The sequence below is a fragment of the Rhizophagus irregularis genome, chromosome 16 (genome assembly GCF_026210795.1).
Source record: "Rhizophagus irregularis chromosome 16, complete sequence".
In the NCBI taxonomy this organism is placed as follows: Eukaryota; Fungi; Glomeromycota; class Glomeromycetes; order Glomerales; family Glomeraceae; genus Rhizophagus; species Rhizophagus irregularis.
Genome location: NC_089444.1, coordinates 2,995,556 through 3,016,590, shown reverse-complemented (window position 1 = coordinate 3,016,590; position 21,035 = coordinate 2,995,556). Strand labels below are relative to the sequence as shown.

General features: G+C 24.8%; 4 protein-coding genes across 4 annotated transcripts; 2 read left to right on the top strand and 2 right to left on the bottom strand.

Moving 5' to 3' along the window:
* Nucleotides 1-536: 536 nt before the first annotated feature.
* Nucleotides 537-2,237, bottom strand: OCT59_008379 (uncharacterized protein; the record flags this gene model as incomplete). Its single annotated transcript, XM_066142413.1, has 4 exons — nucleotides 537-1,403; nucleotides 1,471-1,866; nucleotides 1,941-2,062; nucleotides 2,234-2,237. The coding sequence occupies 4 exons, from the start codon at nucleotides 2,235-2,237 to the stop codon at nucleotides 537-539; spliced, it is 1,389 nt and encodes a 462-aa protein (XP_065999298.1).
* Nucleotides 2,238-2,422: 185 nt separating this feature from the next.
* On the top strand, nucleotides 2,423-5,321 carry OCT59_008378 (uncharacterized protein; the record flags this gene model as incomplete). Its single annotated transcript, XM_066142412.1, has 12 exons — nucleotides 2,423-2,521; nucleotides 2,626-2,793; nucleotides 2,869-3,092; nucleotides 3,156-3,285; nucleotides 3,437-3,506; nucleotides 3,587-3,841; nucleotides 3,914-4,111; nucleotides 4,194-4,355; nucleotides 4,425-4,589; nucleotides 4,752-4,871; nucleotides 4,952-5,126; nucleotides 5,192-5,321. The coding sequence occupies 12 exons, from the start codon at nucleotides 2,423-2,425 to the stop codon at nucleotides 5,319-5,321; spliced, it is 1,896 nt and encodes a 631-aa protein (XP_065999297.1).
* Nucleotides 5,322-9,172: 3,851 nt separating this feature from the next.
* OCT59_008377 (uncharacterized protein) lies at nucleotides 9,173-9,998 on the top strand (the record flags this gene model as incomplete). The annotated part of the gene is made up of 4 exons (XM_066142411.1): nucleotides 9,173-9,189; nucleotides 9,363-9,415; nucleotides 9,610-9,657; nucleotides 9,727-9,998. The coding sequence occupies 4 exons, from the start codon at nucleotides 9,173-9,175 to the stop codon at nucleotides 9,996-9,998; spliced, it is 390 nt and encodes a 129-aa protein (XP_065999296.1).
* Nucleotides 9,999-14,566: 4,568 nt separating this feature from the next.
* Nucleotides 14,567-19,321, bottom strand: OCT59_008376 (uncharacterized protein; the record flags this gene model as incomplete). Its single annotated transcript, XM_066142410.1, has 13 exons — nucleotides 14,567-14,635; nucleotides 14,707-15,084; nucleotides 15,148-15,522; nucleotides 15,591-15,796; nucleotides 15,866-15,974; nucleotides 16,045-16,434; nucleotides 16,517-16,945; nucleotides 17,021-17,368; nucleotides 17,441-17,854; nucleotides 17,951-18,310; nucleotides 18,382-18,762; nucleotides 18,835-19,123; nucleotides 19,314-19,321. 13 exons carry the CDS (start codon nucleotides 19,319-19,321, stop codon nucleotides 14,567-14,569), a joined length of 3,756 nt encoding a protein of 1,251 aa, XP_065999295.1.
* Nucleotides 19,322-21,035: the final 1,714 nt, after the last annotated feature.

Genomic DNA, 21,035 nt, shown 5'->3' with positions numbered 1-21,035 from the left:
TATAATAGGAATTAGTAATGTCCTTTAACTCTTATTGGTCCACAGTAATACACTCATATCATTAAAGTTAATTTTCATATTTGATTATATAATGTCTATAACACTCACTGAAAAATCAACAAATTCAAATTGATTTTATAGAAGATTAATTAAGTAGTTTCTGAATATCTGAAGAAATTATAATATAAAGAAATTAATAATAAAATATTTTTTCTTAAGGGGATCCTCAGAGAATAAACGTGGATTTGATTTGATGTTAATGATTGTGACAAAAAGAAAACAACATATCATATAAACTTAAAAATATTAATAAGATGTTATTTATTTAATTTGCTCAATTACAAACCGATTTATTTATAGAATAAAAATTTACATTACAATTTATAATACTATAACTATATATACTAAATAATCTATAATCAGTGTTGAGCAAATAATATAAAATATATATTGTAAATAATTGTAAATGTTTTGCAAAATAACTGTGATAACCCAAGTATGCTGAATTTCGTTCTTAATTATTTGTATATATTTAATTAAACCTTGCAATCTAAACATTCAGAGTTATCATTATATTTTGGAAGATCCTTTGTAAAAGGGTTAAGTAATCGAGATACATAAATAGCCTGTGGATGAGTAGCTGCTTGGTAATTTTTAACGGATGTAAGATTTGATTTTCTATATTTTTCTGCCTCATTAAATTGCACTTCAATTTCTTTATTTTCTACAATAAAAAAATCCACCCCAGATGATTTATAAAATGATGTGATTAAATCATCTACTTCAATAATATTTGGTCTATTGTTTGGGTCTGAATCCCAACACCTTTTCATTAAACTAATATAACAGCTTGGCGCTTCTTGTTCATTTATTTCTGGCCTAACTTCTTTACAAATATCTAATGCAAGATGATGATCATGTGCACGATTGTAAAAAGGTTGTTTTCCAGTTGCTACAAAATATATGATCATACCAAGGCTATAGATATCTGCTGCTTGAGTATAAAGCTTTCCTCTTAATACTTCAGGAGCCACATAAGGCATAACTCCATAAATTTTTGTTTCATCTTTATTACTAACTTCTCCAAATAATCCCACGTCTGAAATTGATATACAATTACCAAAATTATATCTCTCACTTAAAAATAATATATTTCCTGTATGAAAGTAATGATGAATATATTTTTTTTGATGAATTTCTTTAAGACCACAAATAATATTATCCAATACAGATAATTTATCTTGCCAATTGAAATATTCATAATTTTTATTTATCCAATTATTAAAATTTCCTTTCTTTGCATATTTGAAAACTATAATATATTCCTTTGTATTTGGATTTTGAGAGATTCCATATATACTAAGAATATTACTTCTTTTGTTTATTGGATAATTTTTGGTCTGCTTAAGTGAATAAAAAAATCAATATTTTATAATGGATTTTTAAATTGATTATTAAAAAATTACATACCTCATTTAAAAATTTATTGTTGATATTTTGTGAATTATGTAAACATTTTAAGGCAATTATTTTATTTGGATCCCTTTTATATATTTTATTATCTTCATCATATTCTAATAAACCATCTTTCCATTTTGCTGAATATACTGTAGCAAATCCACCTTTACCTATTTCTTTAATATTATCAAACTGATTGTACGGTATCCATTCAAATACTATATCATCATGGTCATTTATTTTAAATTGCATTTCTTGAATAAAATCATCAATTATTTCATTTCCACTAAAACAATTTACTAAGTTTATGAAATTATTTTGAACCAAAATATAATCATTCGTATTTGGATTTTGAGATATTCCATACAATACAAGAGTTGCCCCATATTTTATCGAATATTTCTTAGCCTAATAAATAACAAAAAGAAATTAATATAGTTATTATTAAAAGACAGTATAAATATTTATAAGAAATTTTATACCTTATTTATTAGGAAATCAATAGAATTTTCTGAATTATGTAAGTATTTTAAAGCAACTTCTTTATTTGAATCTCTTGTGTATCCACCGTGATGATAATGCAATGGTCCATCCCTCCATACTGCTGGGGTATATAGCAAACATGTATTGTATGGTTAGCTTTGTATGTATTGTATTATTAAAACTTTTTAATGTATGTAATGTATGGTGTTTTCTAATTATGTATGTATTGTATGATAAATATGGTAATTTTGATTTAATGCCACACATTTTATTTCCAAATTTAACTATTTACACATTTTTCATAATGATTGTGTACTGGCTAATACAATTCAACGCGTATTACTATAATCTTTCTTTTCTTTTTATTAAAAAATAAATATTTTTACGTCTATTACTACTTTTTCATTTAAAAATAAATATTGCTATCGCGTTTTTATTACCTTTACTTTCATTTAAAAATATTTCTATTACATTTATAACTATGTCTAAAGTAAATCCTGTTATTCTTTCAGATATTGAGACTATATCTGATGACGAAACTATATCTGAAAATGAATATTCTGAATTAATGGATGAACAGGTTTGCTCTTTTATTATGTTTTTATTTTATATTAAATAAAGTCAGGTTTAGTATGACTATTTGATTATGATTTCTGGGTTTCTGAAATTTTAATATCTGTTTAGGATGCTAATGAAGATGCAGAACAGATAGCATTCTTCACAAAATACCTTTCAGTTTCAGAGGTTATACATTCAGCCTTTCCTATTGAATATCCTAAAACTTCACCACAAGGAATAGCCACAGTATTTAATGTTACCGGCTGGGCAAACCCAATGGCTTGTTTCAATGATGTAAGTATTTTTCACTATTAAAAATTTTCGCCATTAATTAATAACTTTGCTGCTTGTATTTTTGTTATTTATTAGATCCAATATTCTAATAATGGAGCGGGAGGATCAATTTCAATCCAAAATTGTCCTTATTTTGGAGTACCAGTAAAGAAAGATGTGCGAAAATGTCAAGGTATCAAACATTGTTCCTTTGCAGATCCAGATTTTATTAATGAGCAGCATAACGAAGTTGATATGGAATCAGAAATGTTTATCAAATTAAACCAACATCAGCACAATAAAAAGACTAAAACCTACACGTAAGTTTATATAATTATTTGTTTTTTAAAAAAAAATTTAACATTTTTATTGCATATTATTAGATTTTTTCCTGCTGCAAAATCAACAGCTTGTAAATATAAATCTAACAATCAACTTTGCGATGGCCAAGCAAAATTAAGAAGAATTATTAAAAATGGAGGTGAAGAGTATATTATTGGATGTGACAAATGGGTTAGAGGGGAAAAATGGCATCGCTATATTAAAGTTCCAGGGGAGATTGACTTGGAATTATTATGAGATATTTTTCAAGGACGAGTTGTAAGTATTTTATATGTTTTATTATTAATTTATGTGATACTATTAATTGTAATAATGAATTTAGATTGATGAGAATAATAATGAAAATCAATGCTGCACCATAGTTTCACGTGCTTCAAGAATAAGTTCATGTGGTAAAATTAATTTTAATTAATTAATATATAAAAAAATATATATAATTATATAATGAATTTAACTAATTTATTTTATCAAGAATTTCCACATATTCAAGATGGTCAAGTTATGCGAGGAACTATAATTGAGCGAAAATGCAATGTGCAGTTCATTAAATTTATTCCATATGATTTGGCTGCATGTCCCTATATTGCATTAGTATGTATAGGAACGCACAATCATCCACCACCACCACCAGAACGCACACCAGTGGGTATTAAGGATGAGCTGCAAGCAATGATCCAAAACATTATTGCTTCGGATGATAGTGTAACTTCACGCTCAATAATAGCAGGTGATTTTCTTTAATATTTTTTATTTATATTAATAATAATTTATAACATATATTTCATTTCATTTTAAATAGGAAATAGTAGCATTAAAGCATCTTTTGATAAAGATACTTTATCAGAAGTACATGCATCACTAAACAATGTGGATAAACTTAGATCTCTTGTTGCTAAATGCTATAAAAATATGCATCCCTATGGGCAGGGAAACTTAGGAGTTATGTATAGTGTTCAGTGTAAAAAATTTGATATGCATAACTATGTGCGTCGTATAGGTAAGTATTAGTATATGTTGTACTTTACTGGAATTTTTTACATACTGTATAATTATAATTTATTATTAATTATTTTTTATAGAGCAATTTGAAGATGGCCAAACTTTAATTTTATGCATGCTTGATTTCCAAGCAAAAGCATTGCAAAATTTAAAGTGTTTTCAAATTGATTTAACATTCAAGAGAGTGCATGGGGATATTAACGAATTTGAAATCAATTCATATGATGAAACTCATAAATTAAGTAAATATTTTAATTATAAATTCGTTACTTATCTTTCTATTACAAAAAATTAACTTTATACTTTTTTAGTTTTATCCTATTGTCGTATTTATACCAATATATTTACAGCTGATGCATACCAACGCCTATTCACTCAACGTTTTGAGGTGGTTGAAAATTTAAGTGAAATACCAGTAAAATTTTATCACATTGATGGTACAGGTTGGGAATGCATTCTTGGAGACCTTGACGCAGGTTAAGCAAAAGGATTAGGATTGGCTTTAGCAAAAAGAGACCCTAGCAAAAACTGGGAAGAACATCTAATATACATTTTTGAATCATGCTTGGTCCATTTTAATCGGTAAAAAATTTTTAAATTATAAACTTTGATACATTTTATTTTTAGTAATTTGATAGCTAAAAAATTTGATAATGAAGTATATCTATTAGCAAAATCCATTCCAACTAAATCTAGTGCTGAAGAAGTTTATGGATGTTTTGAAAAATTAGAATCATATAATAATCAACGTATAATGGGTAAATAATATTAATATAATTCATAAAAATTTAATTTTTTTAGTTTCATAATTTAATAATATTAAATACTCATATAATAGATTGGACTCAATATTATCGTCAACCCTATGTTTTGGCATCTTTAAATAAGCACATCTCAAATATGGAAAATGAAATTTGGGATCACCATGGAAATAATACTAATGTAGCTGAAGCAGCGCATGCTCAAGCCAACCGTGAGGGAAAGCAATTGAAACTTATTACAGCAATTATGAGGTTAGTGTTAATTATTATTATATATTTCAACTAGCATATTTTTTTAATTTTTAAATTCTTTTTAGAGGCAGACGGCTTGATGAAAGACTCTTTAAGACAGCTGAAATTAATGACAAATTTGGGATTCCATATACTAGAAGGGATAAAAGTGAGATTAAACGGAAGGCAAAAGCTATGACACGAAAAGGTAAATAATAATAATAAACTAGGGTAATTTGGTATTGTTAGTGAGTTATAATATAATTATTGCATTATTCAGTAATTATTTATATATATTTTAAGTAATATAATAGGGTTTATATTAAAAAGTTGATTTGTATTTTGTATATTTATCAAATAATAAATTTTATGGTTTATTTTGAGTTTATTAGTTTTATTAAAGAAATATTATATTTAATGATCAAAATGAATTAATCCTGTAACATGTTAAATGGTAATAATATAAAGATAAATATAAATATAATAGTTTGTATTGATTTTAATAAAATATTAGATATGATGATAATGTTAAGTATACGTCAAGGTTGCATGGGATGATCTCCCTCCTGAATATTATCGAAAATTAATTGATAGTATGCCTCAGAGGGTCAATGCTGTTATTTTCGCGAATGGATATAGAATTAATTATTAAATTTTTGTAAAATTCAATAAAGGAAGGCGTAATGAACATGTTAAATTTTTATTTTCATTTTATAAAACATATAAAAATTTTTTAATTTTGAAAAGTGGCCGGATCATTTAGGCCACCATCTGTATGTAACATGATCTGTCCATGTTATTTGATTGGCGGTCGGGTCATATTATACACAATTCTTTATTGCTAATATAATTTTCCGGTTAATGAAATTTTAATCACTTTTTTTACAAAAAAACTTAGTTTGTATTAATAATAATTTTTCTATTCCCATCCTCTTGGAATGAATGATGCAGCTATCCAGTTATTTTCAGATTTTGTAATTACAAATTTTTTTTAAATGAATATTATTCCTTTTTCAGTCAAAGCCAATTTTTTTTCCATCATTGTAATTCTTTTATTTATTTAGTGTTTTTAATAATTTTTTTATCACTATAAAAATTTGTTTTTAAATTTTCTATTAATAAAATAGTGGCAAAAAAAAAAAATAATAAAAATTGATATGAAAATATAGAAACATAATATGGACGAAATTATATTTATTTTGTAAAAGATATTTTGCGATGTGATTTTAACATGATTTATATAAAGAAAAAAACTCCATTAATCCATTTATATTTTGAAACAATAAAATGATATATCTTTTTTTTATACTGTATATTCATACTGTATGCTTATAAAAAAATAAAATCTCCATATTTTTTAATATTCCACATTTTAAAGTACTTAATTAAATTCATATATTTATTATTAAATTCAAATAATAGAATAGCATCTGTTTTTTAATACTAATATATTTCATTAATTTATAATGTTTCATACATTGCATTTATTTATTAAGTTTCATTTATTCACATTTATTGTTAACCTTTTGTATACATGCAATTTACTTTATATATACTGCCTATTATCAGAATAAGTATGTTAATTATGTAATCATTTATGAACTTAATAAATAAACGCGTTAAAAAAAGAATCAGAATAAGTAAAAATTGGCAAAAAATCGGATAGCCAATTTTTGGCTACATCTGTCCAATTTGTGACTTTTACAGCCGATTTCATAGATCGTTAGTGTATTACCAATATAAAAATGTAGATTCCATAATCCATATACAATTTTTTTGTATGGTAAAAAATAAAGAAAAATTTATATTGTAATATTAAATTTAATTTTAAATAATAATGCTTTATTAAGTAATATTAAATAAAAATTTAAATTTTAAAAATACATTAAAGAATGTAAATTTATTTGCAATTCAGTATAGTATGATCATAAAAAATATAAATTACTCCACTGCATTTTCATGAAAATTGGATTTTGACTGCTAAACAACTTTTAATTAATAAAAGAAGTCGATTTCCTTTGACCAAAATTTCAAAATACGTTCTGAAGTGACAAAACAGAAAAAATAAAATTCATGAATGAGTACCGTTGTGAAAAACGTGAATAACCCTTCAAGTATTAACTGTACCTTCATGAAAATTAATATCCAAGCAGATTATGACCCACTGAAAAACTTTCAATTAATATAAGAAGTCAATTTACTTTGACTAAAATGCTCAAAATACGCTCTGAAGTGACAAAACGGAAAAAATAAAATTCGTGAATGAGTATCGTTGTGAAAAACGTGAATAACCCTTCAAGTATTAACTGTACCTTCATGAAAACTAATATTCAAACAGATTATAACTCGCTGAACAACTTTCAATTAATATAAGAAGTTGATTTACTTTGACTAAAGTGCCTAAAATACGCTCTGAAGTGACAAAACAGAAAAAATAAAATTCGTGAATGAGTACCGTTGTGAAAAACGTGAATAACCCTTCAAGTATTGACTGTACCTTCATGAAAATTAATATCCAGGCAGATTATGACCCGCTGAACAACATTCAATTAATATAAGAAGTCGATTTACTTTGACTAAAGTGCTCAAAATACGCTCTGAAGTGACAAAACGGAAAAATAAAATTCGTGAATGAGTACCGTTGTGAAAAACGTGAATAACTCTTCAAGTATTAACTGTACCTTCGTGAAAATTAATATCCAAGTAGATTATCATCTGCTGAACAACATTCAATTAATATAAGAAGTTGATTTACTTTGACTAAAGTGCTCAAAATACGCTCTGAAGTGACAAAACGGAAAAAATAAAATTCGTGAATGAGTACCGTTGTGAAAAACGTGAATAACTCTTCAAGTATTAACTGTACCTTCATGAAAACCAATATTCGAACAGATTATTACTTGCTGAACAACTTTCAATTAATATAAGAAGTCGATTTACTTTGACTAAAGTGCCGAAAATACGCTCTAAAGTGATAAAACAGAAAAAATAAAATTCCATTGTGAAAAACGTGAATAACCCTTCAAGTATTAACTGTACCTTCATGAAAATTAATATCCAAGCAGATTTTGACCCGCCAAAAAACTTTCAATTAATATAAGAAGTCGATTTACTTTGACTAAACTGCCCAAAATACGCTCTGAAGGTAAAAAAAATTTGTAACTTAGTACTATCATGTAAAAATGTAAATAACTCCAAAAATATTAACTGTGCTTTCATGTAGATTAATATCTTAACAGCTTCAAACTTGCTGAACTACTTTTAATTAAAGAGCAAGATTTACTTTGGCCAAAATGCTCAAACCATAATTTGAAATATGTGTAAACAAACTATAATATTTGTTTATATTTAAATTCTGAGTTATTTAATTTAAATATGTTTGTGTTTATATTTAAGGAAAAAAAATAAAATTTTACTTCTATTTTATTAGGTTTTTGTAAATGAAAAGACAAAAAAATAATCAGCTGAAAAAATAAAAAAATTCTTTGTTAATAACCGTAATACATGATCACATGTTGCAATATTAAAATCGGAAATCCTATATTTAAATTGGTAATACGTATTACATACTGTATATGACCGATAGGCCAAATTATATCTCCTGCTATTACAATTGTAAAATAATATTAAAATTATGAATAAATTAAAAGTTTTTCTAATTTGAAAAATGCAAATCTTTCTGAATTACTCAAATTTTCAAATCTGTTTATTATAGTATAATCAATAGTTAATTTTCACTGCAAAATCTCCTAGGAATGGATAAATAAATACATATAAAATTTACTACCCAGTAAGGTTTTTTTGGATGGTTCTAACCTCTACTTATTATTTATTTTATTTATTTTATTTTTTTTATAGAGAGAAATTGTTATAATACATGTATTATTTTAAAATTAACATTTTAAAAATTAAATTGAAAAACTATAATTTATTAATTAACAATAAAATGTTTTTTGTTAAAATTATTTAAAAATTTTTTAAATTATAGCGAAAATGCTACAACAGTAAATAATATTATAATAGCGAAATTGATCAGCAAACAAATGAAAACATGCAAATATTGAATGATGTCTCAATTTAACAGGTATTTTCAGTGGCACAGGAAGAGTTTTTGCGAAAAGTTGGCATTAGAAGTTTTTTTCATTGTCATTGTCATTGACATTGACATTGACATTGTCATTGACATTGACATTGACATTGTCATTGTCATTTACATAAAGTTATATAAGATTAATTTGAGAGTTTTTTACCAAAAAGGAAATTTTTTTATAAAAAGAGAAATGATTTTCAATTTCGAGGCAATTCAGCAGGTGTTTTAATAACAAATTGAGAAATGATTTCCATAGAAAATCTCGTGATAAAATTTATAATAAATTGAAAAATAAATGATCAACAAATGATCAACAAAATTGTTACTAGTTTTATAAAAAACGCCCAATAATATCTTTTTATTGTTTTAATATAATTTAACCATTTATTCTAAAAATTAATATTAATTCAATAGATACTAATAAAAGAAGTCAAAAGGAGACTTCTAATAAGGAATTAAAAAGTAAGCTTATCAATATAATATTCTTGTTTATTTATTAATTAATCATTTAATTTCTTTTAATTATATTAGAAAAAGTACCATTACAGGATGTAACTAATAGAGAGAAGCTGGAAAAAAAGGGAAAAAGAAAGGCGTCCACAAGTGAAAATACCTCAAAAGCCAAAAGAAGTAGAATTGATATTAATGAAAGTGATAGTGAACGAGAAATTTCAAAATTAGAAATAGAAGAACGTAAGATGAAATTGGCAGAAAGACGTACAGCAGATCGTAAAGCCCAAGCAGAGATCGAAAAACTAGAATTGGAAAATCTTAAATTGCGCAAAGAACTTAATCTTGACTAATGTAATATTGAATATTATAGGCTTTTTTATCATATCTATATAATCTATATAAATAAATTTAATTCCTTATGAGTGAATATTGTCATATCTTTGTAAATGTTTGTGTTATCACTAGAATTACATTAAAAAATATTAATTTTATTTATAATACTTCAAAATTTTTTTTTTTGCAAATCCTAATCTTATGTATGGCAAAAATAAGTATGCCATACATAGCATACGTTCATTTTTAATATCCATACATGTATGGATACAATAAAAGCATACATAAGCATACAATACATACAACGTCAAGCATACACTACATGTTTTATAATCACCTATACTGCTGAGTGTGTTGTTACAAGACCATTTTTCCTTGTTTCTTTAATGTGATCAAATTGATAGTATGGTATCCATTCAAATATTACATCCTCATGGTTATTTATTTTTAATTGCATATTTTGAATGAAATCATCTATTTTTTTATTTCCACTTATCCAGGTAAAATTTTTTTGGACTAAAATATAATCATTTGTATCTGGATTTCGAGATATCCCATATATTCCATATATTTCATCACCGAATTTACTTGCTAAATATTTTTTTACCTAAAACTAGGGTAATTTGGTATTGTTAGTGAGTTATAATATAATTATTGCATTATTCAGTAATTATTTATATATATTTTAAGTAATATAATAGGGTTTATATTAAAAAGTTGATTTGTATTTTGTATATTTATCAAATAATAAATTTTATGGTTTATTTTGAGTTTATTAGTTTTATTAAAGAAATATTATATTTAATGATCAAAATGAATTAATCCTGTAACATGTTAAATGATAATAATATAAAGATAAATATAAATATAATAGTTTGTATTGATTTTAATAAAATATTAGATATGATGATAATGTTAAGTATACGTCAAGGTTGCATGGGATGATCTCCCTCCTGAATATTATCGAAAATTAATTGATAGTATGCCTCAGAGGGTCAATGCTGTTATTTTCGCGAATGGATATAGAATTAATTATTAAATTTTTGTAAAATTCAATAAAGGAAGGCGTAATGAACATGTTAAATTTTTATTTTCATTTTATAAAACATATAAAAATTTTTTAATTTTGAAAAGTGGCCGGATCATTTAGGCCACCATCTGTATGTAACATGATCTGTCCATGTTATTTGATTGGCGGTCGGGTCATATTATACACAATTCTTTATTGCTAATATAATTTTCCGGTTAATGAAATTTTAATCACTTTTTTTACAAAAAAACTTAGTTTGTATTAATTTTTCTATTCCCATCCTCTTGGAATGAATGATGCAGCTATCCAGTTATTTTCAGTTTTTGTAATTACAAAATTTTTTTAAATGAATATTATTCCTTTTTCAGTCAAAGCCAATTTTTTTTCCATCATTGTAATTCTTTTATTTATTTAGTGTTTTTAATAATTTTTTTATCACTATAAAAATTTGTTTTTAAATTTTCTATTAATAAAACAGTGGCAAAAAAAAAAATAATAAAAATTGATATGAAAATATAGAAACATAATATGGACGAAATTATATTTATTTTGTAAAAGATATTTTGTGATGTGATTTTAACATGATTTATATAAAGAAAAAAACTCCATTAATCCATTTATATTTTGAAACAATAAAATGATATATCTTTTTTATACTGTATATTCATACTGTATGCTTATAAAAAAATAAAATCTCCATATTTTTTAATATTCCACATTTTAAAGTACTTAATTAAATTCATATATTTATTATTAAATTCAAATAATAGAATAGCATCTGTTTTTTAATACTAATATATTTCATAAATTTATAATGTTTCATACATTGCATTTATTTATTAAGTTTCATTTATTCACATTTATTGTTAACCTTTTGTATACATGCAATTTACTTTATATATACTGCCTATTATCAGAATAAGTGTGTTAATTATGTAATCATTTATGAACTTAATAAATAAACGCGTTAAAAAAAGAATCAGAATAAGTAAAAATTGGCAAAAAATCGGATAGCCAATTTTTGGCTACATCTGTCCAATTTGTGACTTTTACAGCCGATTTCATAGATCGTTAGTGTATTACCAATATAAAAATGTAGATTCCATAATCCATATACAATTTTTTTGTATGGTAAAAAATAAAGAAAAATTTATATTGTAATATTAAATTTAATTTTAAATAATAATGCTTTATTAAGTAATATTAAATAAAAATTTAAATTTTAAAAATACATTAAAGAATGTAAATTTATTTGCAATTCAGTATAGTATAATCATAAAAAATATAAATTACTCCACTGCATTTTCATGAAAATTGGATTTTGACTGCTAAACAACTTTTAATTAATAAAAGAAGTCGATTTCCTTTGACCAAAATGTTCAAAATACGTTCTGAAGTGACAAAACAGAAAAAATAAAATTCATGAATGAGTACCGTTGTGAAAAACGTGAATAACCCTTCAAGTATTAACTGTACCTTCATGAAAATTAATATCCAAGCAGATTATGACCCACTGAAAAACTCTCAATTAATGTAAGAAGTCAATTTACTTTGACTAAAATGCTCAAAATACGCTCTGAAGTGACAAAACGGAAAAAATAAAATTTGTGAATGAGTATCGTTGTGAAAAACGTGAATAACCCTTCATGTATTAACTGTACCTTCATGAAAACTAATATTCAAACAGATTATAACTCGCTGAACAACTTTCAATTAATATACGAAGTTGATTTACTTTGACTAAAGTGCCTAAAATACGCTCTGAAGTGACAAAACAGATAAAATAAAATTCGTGAATGAGTACCGTTGTGAAAAACGTGAATAACCCTTCAAGTATTAACTGTACCTTCATGAAAATTAATATCCAGGCAGATTATGACCCGCTGAACAACTTTCAATTAATATAAGAAGTCGATTTACTTTGACTAAAGTGCTCAAAATACGCTCTGAAGTGACAAAACGGAAAAAATAAAATTCGTGAATGAGTACCGTTGTGAAAAACGTGAATAACTCTTCAAGTATTAACTGTACCTTCATGAAAACCAATATTCGAACAGATTATTACTCGCTGAACAACTTTCAATTAATATAAGAAGTCGATTTACTTTGACTAAAGTGCCGAAAATACGCTCTAAAGTGATAAAACAGAAAAAATAAAATTCCATTGTGAAAAACGTGAATAACCCTTCAAGTATTAACTGTACCTTCATGAAAATTAATATCCAAGCAGATTTTGACCCGCCAAAAAACTTTCAATTAATATAAGAAGTCGATTTACTTTGACTAAACTGCCCAAAATACGCTCTGAAGGTAAAAAAAATTTGTAACTTAGTACTATCATGTAAAAATGTAAATAACTCCAAAAATATTAACTGTGCTTTCATGTAGATTAATATCTTAACAGCTTCAAACTTGCTGAACTACTTTTAATTAAAGAGCAAGATTTACTTTGGCCAAAATGCTCAAACCATAATTTGAAATATGTGTAAACAAACTATAATATTTGTTTATATTTAAATTCTGAGTTATTTAATTTAAATATGTTTGTGTTTATATTTAAGGAAAAAAAATAAAATTTTACTTCTATTTTATTAGGTTTTTGTAAATGAAAAGACAAAAAAATAATCAGCTGAAAAAATAAAAAAATTCTTTGTTAATAACCGTAATACATGATCACATGTTGCAATATTAAAATCGGAAATCCTATATTTAAATTGGTAATACGTATTACATATATGACCGATAGGCCAAATTATATCTCCTGCTATTACAATTGTAAAATAATATTAAAATTATGAATAAATTAAAAGTTTTTCTAATTTGAAAAATGCAAATCTTTCTGAATTACTCAAATTTTCAAATCTGTTTATTATAGTATAATCAATAGTTAATTTTCACTGCAAAATCTCCTAGGAATGGATAAATAAATACATATAAAATTTACTACCCAGTAAGGTTTTTTTGGATGGTTCTAACCTCTACTTATTATTTATTTTATTTATTTTATTTTTTTTATAGAGAGAAATTGTCATAATACATGTATTATTTTAAAATTAACATTTTAAAAATTAAATTGAAAAACTATAATTTATTAATTAACAATAAAATGTTTTTTGTTAAAATTATTTAAAAATTTTTTAAATTATAGCGAAAATGCTACAACAGTAAATAATATTATAATAGCGAAATTGATCAGCAAACAAATGAAAACATGCAAATATTGAATGATGTCTCAATTTAACAGGTATTTTTAGTGGCACAGGAAGAGTTTTTGCGAAAAGTTGGCATTAGAAGTTTTTTTCATTGTCATTGTCATTGACATTGACATTGACGTTGACATTGACATTGACATTGTCATTGTCACTGACATTGACATTGTCATTGTCATTTACATAATAAAGTTATATAAGATTAATTTGAGAGTTTTTTACCAAAAAGGAAATTTTTTTATAAAAAGAGAAATGATTTTCAATTTCGAGGCAATTCAGCAGGTGTTTTAATAACAAATTGAGAAATGATTTCCATAGAAATCTCGTGACAAAATTTATAATAAATTTAAAAATAAATGATCAACAAATGATCAACAAAATTGTTACTAGTTTTATAAAAAACGCCCAATAATATCTTTTTATTGTTTTAATATAAATCATATAATAAGTATTTATAAGAAAAAAAAAAATAACAAAATTTTGTACCTCATTTATTAGAGAATCAATAGGATCCTGTGAACTATGAAAAAGTTTTAAAGCAACATTTTTATTTAAATCTTCCATTTCTTTACTATAACAATTGTCAAATTGTAATAGACCACCATCCTTCCATACTGCTGAATATATTGTAATAGAATTATTTTTGCTAATTTCTTTAATTTCGTTAAGTTGACCATAGGGTATCCATTTAAATAATAGATTATTTTTGCTATTAAATTGCATTTCCTTAATGAAGCCATCAATTTTTTCATTTCCGCTTACCCATTTTAGAACTAAAATATAATCATTTGTATTTGAATCTTGAGATATTCCATATATATCCCAATTTTCTCTGTCATACATATTTGTTAAATATTTTCTAACCTATATAACAAAATTATGAGTACTTATTAATAGTATCAAGAATATTTTTATAAAATTTCATACCTTATTTATTATAGAATCAATGGATTGTTGTGATTTATTTAAACATTTTAAAGAAACTACTTTATTTGAATCCCTTGTATATTTTTCATCCAACCAATTCATCTTTAATGGACCATCCCTCCATATTGCTGAATATACTGCAATAAGGCCATTTGTGCCTGTTTCTTTAATTTCATTAAACTGATTATATGGTATCCATTCAAATTTTACATTATTGATGATTTCTGATTGCATTTCCCAAATAAAGTCATCAATTTTTTCATTTACACTTATCCATGATAGAACTAAAATATAATTATTTGTTTTTGGATCTTGAGATATTCCATATATATTATAAATTACTATGTCAAATAATTTTGTTAAATATTCTTCAGCCTAAAAATAAAACAAAGAGATAAATATACAATACTAATAGTATTAAGAATATTTATAAAATGTTATACCTTATTTATTAAAATGTCAACAGAATTTTGTGAGTTATGTAAATATTTTAAAGCAAATTTTTTATTAGAATCTCTTGTATAATTACTCCAATTATCCTTTTTATGTAATGGGCCATCTCTCCATATTGCTGAATATACTGTTATAAGGCTATTTGTGTCTGATTCTTCAATTTCGTTAAACTGATTGTATGGTATCCATTCAAACACTATATCACTATGGTTATTAATTTTTAATCGACTTTCTTAAATAAAATTATCAATTTTTTCATTTCCACTGTCCCATACACAATTCCTTTGAACTAAAATATAATCTCCTGCGTTAGGATTTTGGGATATTCTATACAATATTTGTAATGCTTTATGATTTGTTGGATACTTTTTAACCTAAATATAAATAAAAAAATTGTGAATACATTAATTAAAAATGTATTTAAATATTTTAAGAAATTCATACCTCATTTATTAAAGAATCAATGGATTTATGTGAATTATGTAAACATTTTAATACAACTTTTTTACCTGAGTCTCTTGCATAATTTTTATTCCTTGTATCAATTTTCTTATATAATGGACCATCCTTCCATATTGCTGAATATACTGTTATAAGACCATTTGTGCCTGTTTCCTTAATTCCATTAAACTGATTGTATGGTATCCATTCAAGAACTAAATCATCATAGTTATTAATTTTTAATTGGCTTTCTTGAATTAAATCATCAATTTTTTCATTTTCACTGTCCCATGTATAATTCATTTGAACCAAAATATAATCTCTTGTATCAGGATTTTGAGATATTCCATACAATATTTGAAATGCTTTATGTTTTGTTGGATATTTTTTAGCCTAAATATAAATAAAGAAAGGTTATAAATATGCTAATTAAAAAAAAGTATCTAAATTAAAAAAAAATTTCATACAATCATACCTCATTTATTAAGGAATCAATAGATTCTTGTGATTTACTATGTAAATATTTTAAAGCAACTTCTTTACCTGAATCTCTTATATATCCACCATAATCACAACCATAATTATAATGCAATGGACCATCCTTCCATATTGCTAAATATACTGCAATAAGGCCATTTGTGCCTATTTCTTTAATTTCATTAAACTGATTATATGGTATCCATTCAAGTACTACTATATCTTCTTTATTAACATTATCATAGTAGCTACAACTAATTTTTAATTGTTCTTTTTGAATGAAATCGTCAATTTTTTCATTTCCACTGATCCAATTTCCCAAGTTTATAGAGTTATTTTGAACCAAAATATAATCTCCAGTAACTGAATTCTGAGATATTCCATACAATACTTGAAATGCTATATGAATTGTTGGATAGATTTTAGCCTAAATATAAGCAAAAGAGATTGTAAATATACTAATTAAAAGAAAAAGTATCCAAATATTAAAGAAATTTCATACCTCATTTATTAAATAATCAGATTCTTGTGATTTATGCAAATATTTTAAAGCAACTTCTTCATCTGAATCTCCCTCTTTCCATATTGCTGAATATACTGTTATAAGGCCATTTGTACCTGTTTCCTTAATTTCACTAAACTGATTGTATGGTATCCATTCTAACATACCTTTTATATCATGGCTAATATTAATTTTTAATTGCATTTCCTGAATAAAATCATCAATTTTTTCATTTCCACTTGTCCATGTTAGAACTAAAATATAATCATTTGTTTTTGGATTTTGAGATATTCCATATAATACTTGATTTGATTCACATTTTATTAGATTATTTAGATATTTTTTGGCCTAAATATAAATTAATAAGTTAATAAATATACTAATAATAATAGTATTAAGAATATTTATAAAATGTTATACCTTATTTATAAAAAAGTCAACAGAATTTTGTGAATTATGTAAATATTGTAAAGCACCTTTTTTATTTGAATGTCTTGCATAATTACCATAGCAGTTACTATGCAACGGACCATCCCTCCATATTGCTGAATATACTGTTATGGAACCATTTTTGCCTATTTCTTCAATTTCATTAAACTGATTATATGATATCCATTCAAGTACTAAATTATTTCCATTATTGACGATTTCTGATTGTATTTCCAAAATAAAATCATCGATTTTTTCATTTCCATTGAACCAATTTGCTATATTTACTATGGGATCATTTTGAATTAAAATATAATCATTTGTATCTGAATTTTGAGATATTCCATATAAAACAAACAATTCTTCATGTTTTATTGAATATTTTTTAGCGAAATAGTAAATATACTAAATCAAAAAAAGTATTTAAATATTTAAATATTTTACCTTATTTAGTAGAAATTCAATGGAAGCTTGTGAGTTATGTAAGCATATTAAAGCAACTTTTTTATCTGAATCTCTTGCATAATTTTTATCATCATTACATATATCCCATGTATCAATTTCCTTATATAATGGACCATCTTTCCATATTGCTGAATATACTGTTATAAAACCATTTGTGTCTATTACTCGAATTTCATTAAACTGATTGTATGGTATCCATTCAGGCACTACATTATAATAGTTATTAATTTTTAATTGCCTCTCTTGAATAAAATCATCAACTTTTTCATTTCCACTGAACCAATTTAACATGTTTATAGAATTATTTTGAACTAAAATATAATTTCCTGTATCTGGATTTTGAGATATTCCATATAATACTTGAAATTCTTTGTGATTTGTTGGATATTTTTTGGCCTATATATAAATAAAAAGAGATTGTAAATATATTAATTAAAAAAGTATCCAAATATTAAAGAAATTCATACCTCATTTATTAAATAATCAATGGATTTTTGTGAATTATGTAAATATTTTAATGCAACTTTCTTATCTGATCTTCTTGCATCATAATTACAACACAATGGACCATTCTTCCATATTGCTGAATACACTGTTATAAGACCATTCGTTTTTGTCTCTTTAATTTCAAAAAACTGATTGTATGGTATCCATTCAGGCACTATATCATAGTTATTTATTTTCAATTGCTTTTCTTGAATAAATTCATCAACTTTTTCATTTCCACTGAACCAATTTAACATGTTTATAGAATTATTTTGAACTAAAATATAATTTCCTGTATCTGGATTTTGAGAAATTCCATATAATACTTGAAATTCTTTATGATTTGTTGGATATTTTTTAGCCTAAATATAAATAAAAGAGATTGTAAGTTTACTAATTAAAAAAAGTATCCAAATATTGAAGAAAATTCATACTTCATTTATTAAAGAATCAATGGATTCTTGTGAATTATGTAAACATTTTAATGCAACTTTATTATTTGAATCTCTTGTATAACTTTTACTACCATGCATATTAACTTTCTTATATAATGGACCATTCTTCCATATTGCTGAATACACTGTTATAAAACCATTTTTGTTTGTCTCTTTAATTTCAAAAAACTGATTGTATGGTATCCATTCAAATACTACATCGCCATCACAACAGTGATTAATTTTTAATCGCTCTTTTTGAATAAAATCATCAATTTTTTCATTTCCACTTGTCCAGTTAAAAACAAAAATATAATCTCCAGTAACTGGATTTTAAGATATTCCATACAATACTACTTGTGATATTTCATACGATGTTACATATATGGCAAGCCGAGCTGGACTAAACTATCAGGCATTGGTCGGGTGAAAAATCAAGCATGGATTGACAAAATGTTACACCGTGCCTGACATTTTACCTGTTCATGCTTGATATTTATCTGTCCGTGCTTGATATTTATCTGTACGTGTTTGATATTTTTATCTGTTCATGCTTGATGTTTATCTATCACGTGCTTGATATTTTTATCTGTTCATGCTTGATGTTTATCTGTACGTGCTTGATGTTTTATCTGTACGTGCTTGATGTTTATCTGTACGTGCTTGATATTTATCTGTACGTGCTTGATGGTTTTATCTGTACGTGCTTGATGGTTTTATCTGACCATGCTTGACATTTTTATCCGTCCGTGCTTTATGTTTTTATCCATCTGTGCTTGATATTTTTGTCCGTCTGTGCTTGATGTTTTTGTCCAACTGTGTTTGATTTAATCCAACTATGTTCGATAATTTTATCTTTGTCAAAAATTAGTTTCTTTGTCAGCACAGGGTTGATATATTGTCGGTCACATGTTTTTAAGTTTAGCGTAGTTTTAAAAAAAATTTTTTTTTTATTGGCTTTTTTTTATAAACAAATTTTGTAGAGAATTTTTATTTTTAATATAGGCAAAGGCTTTGTTTGGTAGAATTTCTTTGGGAATTTTTTAATAAGATTTTTTTTGATAAAAAATTTCGTTAGAAAATTTTTTTTCATTGATAGGGATATTTCTGAGTTTTTTTTTTTGATGATAATTTCGGAGAATTTTTTTTAATAAGATTTTTTTTTTGACATATACTTAATTTGTTGGAACAATTTTTTTTTTTAACAGGAGAGATTTTTTTTTTTTGATAGAGAATTAATTGAGATTTTTTTTTTTTGTAGAAAATTATTTGAAGAATTTTTTTAATAGGGAAGATTTTTTTTTGATAGATAATTTCGTTACTAGAAAATTTTTTTAACAAGTGAGATTTTTTTTTGATAGAGAATTTTGTTAAGAATTTTTTTTTAATAGGAGGGAGTTTTCCTTGATAAAGAATTCTTTTGGGAATTTTTTTTAATAGTATTTTTGACGGAGAATTTTATTAGAGAATTTTTTTTTTTTTGATAGAAATTTCATCATAGAATTTTTTTTTTAATAGGTAAGATTTTTTTTTTTTTGATAGGATCATTTCGTTAATAATTTTTTTAACAGGAGATTTTTTTTTTTGATAGAAAATTTCGGTAAAGAATTTTTTTTTAATAGGAAGGAAGTTTTTTTTCTATAGAAATTCTTTTGAGAACTTTTTTTTAATAGGTAAGAATCTTTGAATTTTTTTTTAATAGGGAAAATGTATTTTTTGATGGAAGATTTTCGTTAGAAATTTTTCTTAATCAGGGATATTTTTTTTGATTGAGAATTTCATTAGAGAATTGTTAGTTGAAAAGCCTTTTTATTTTTTTGATGGAGAATTTTGTTAGAAGTCTCAATAGAAAATTTTATTGAAAATAGTTTTTTTTTAATAAGGGTATCGAGAATTTTGGCTTGAAATTTTTTTTTTAATAAAGAATTTCATTAGAGATCTTTTTTTTTATAAAAAATTGATTGAAAATTTATTGGAAAATTTTTTATTAAATTTTACAATTTTAATAAATTTTTACTCCTCTTCATCTTCCCATCACTTCTTTTAATCTTCCATCGCTCCTTTTCATCTCCCACCACTCCTTTTCGTCTTCCATCGCTTCTTTTCATCTTCCATCACTCCTCTTCGTCTCCCATCACTCCTTTTCGTCTCCCATCACCCTTTTTCGTCTACCATCGCTCCCTTTCGTCTCCTATCACTTC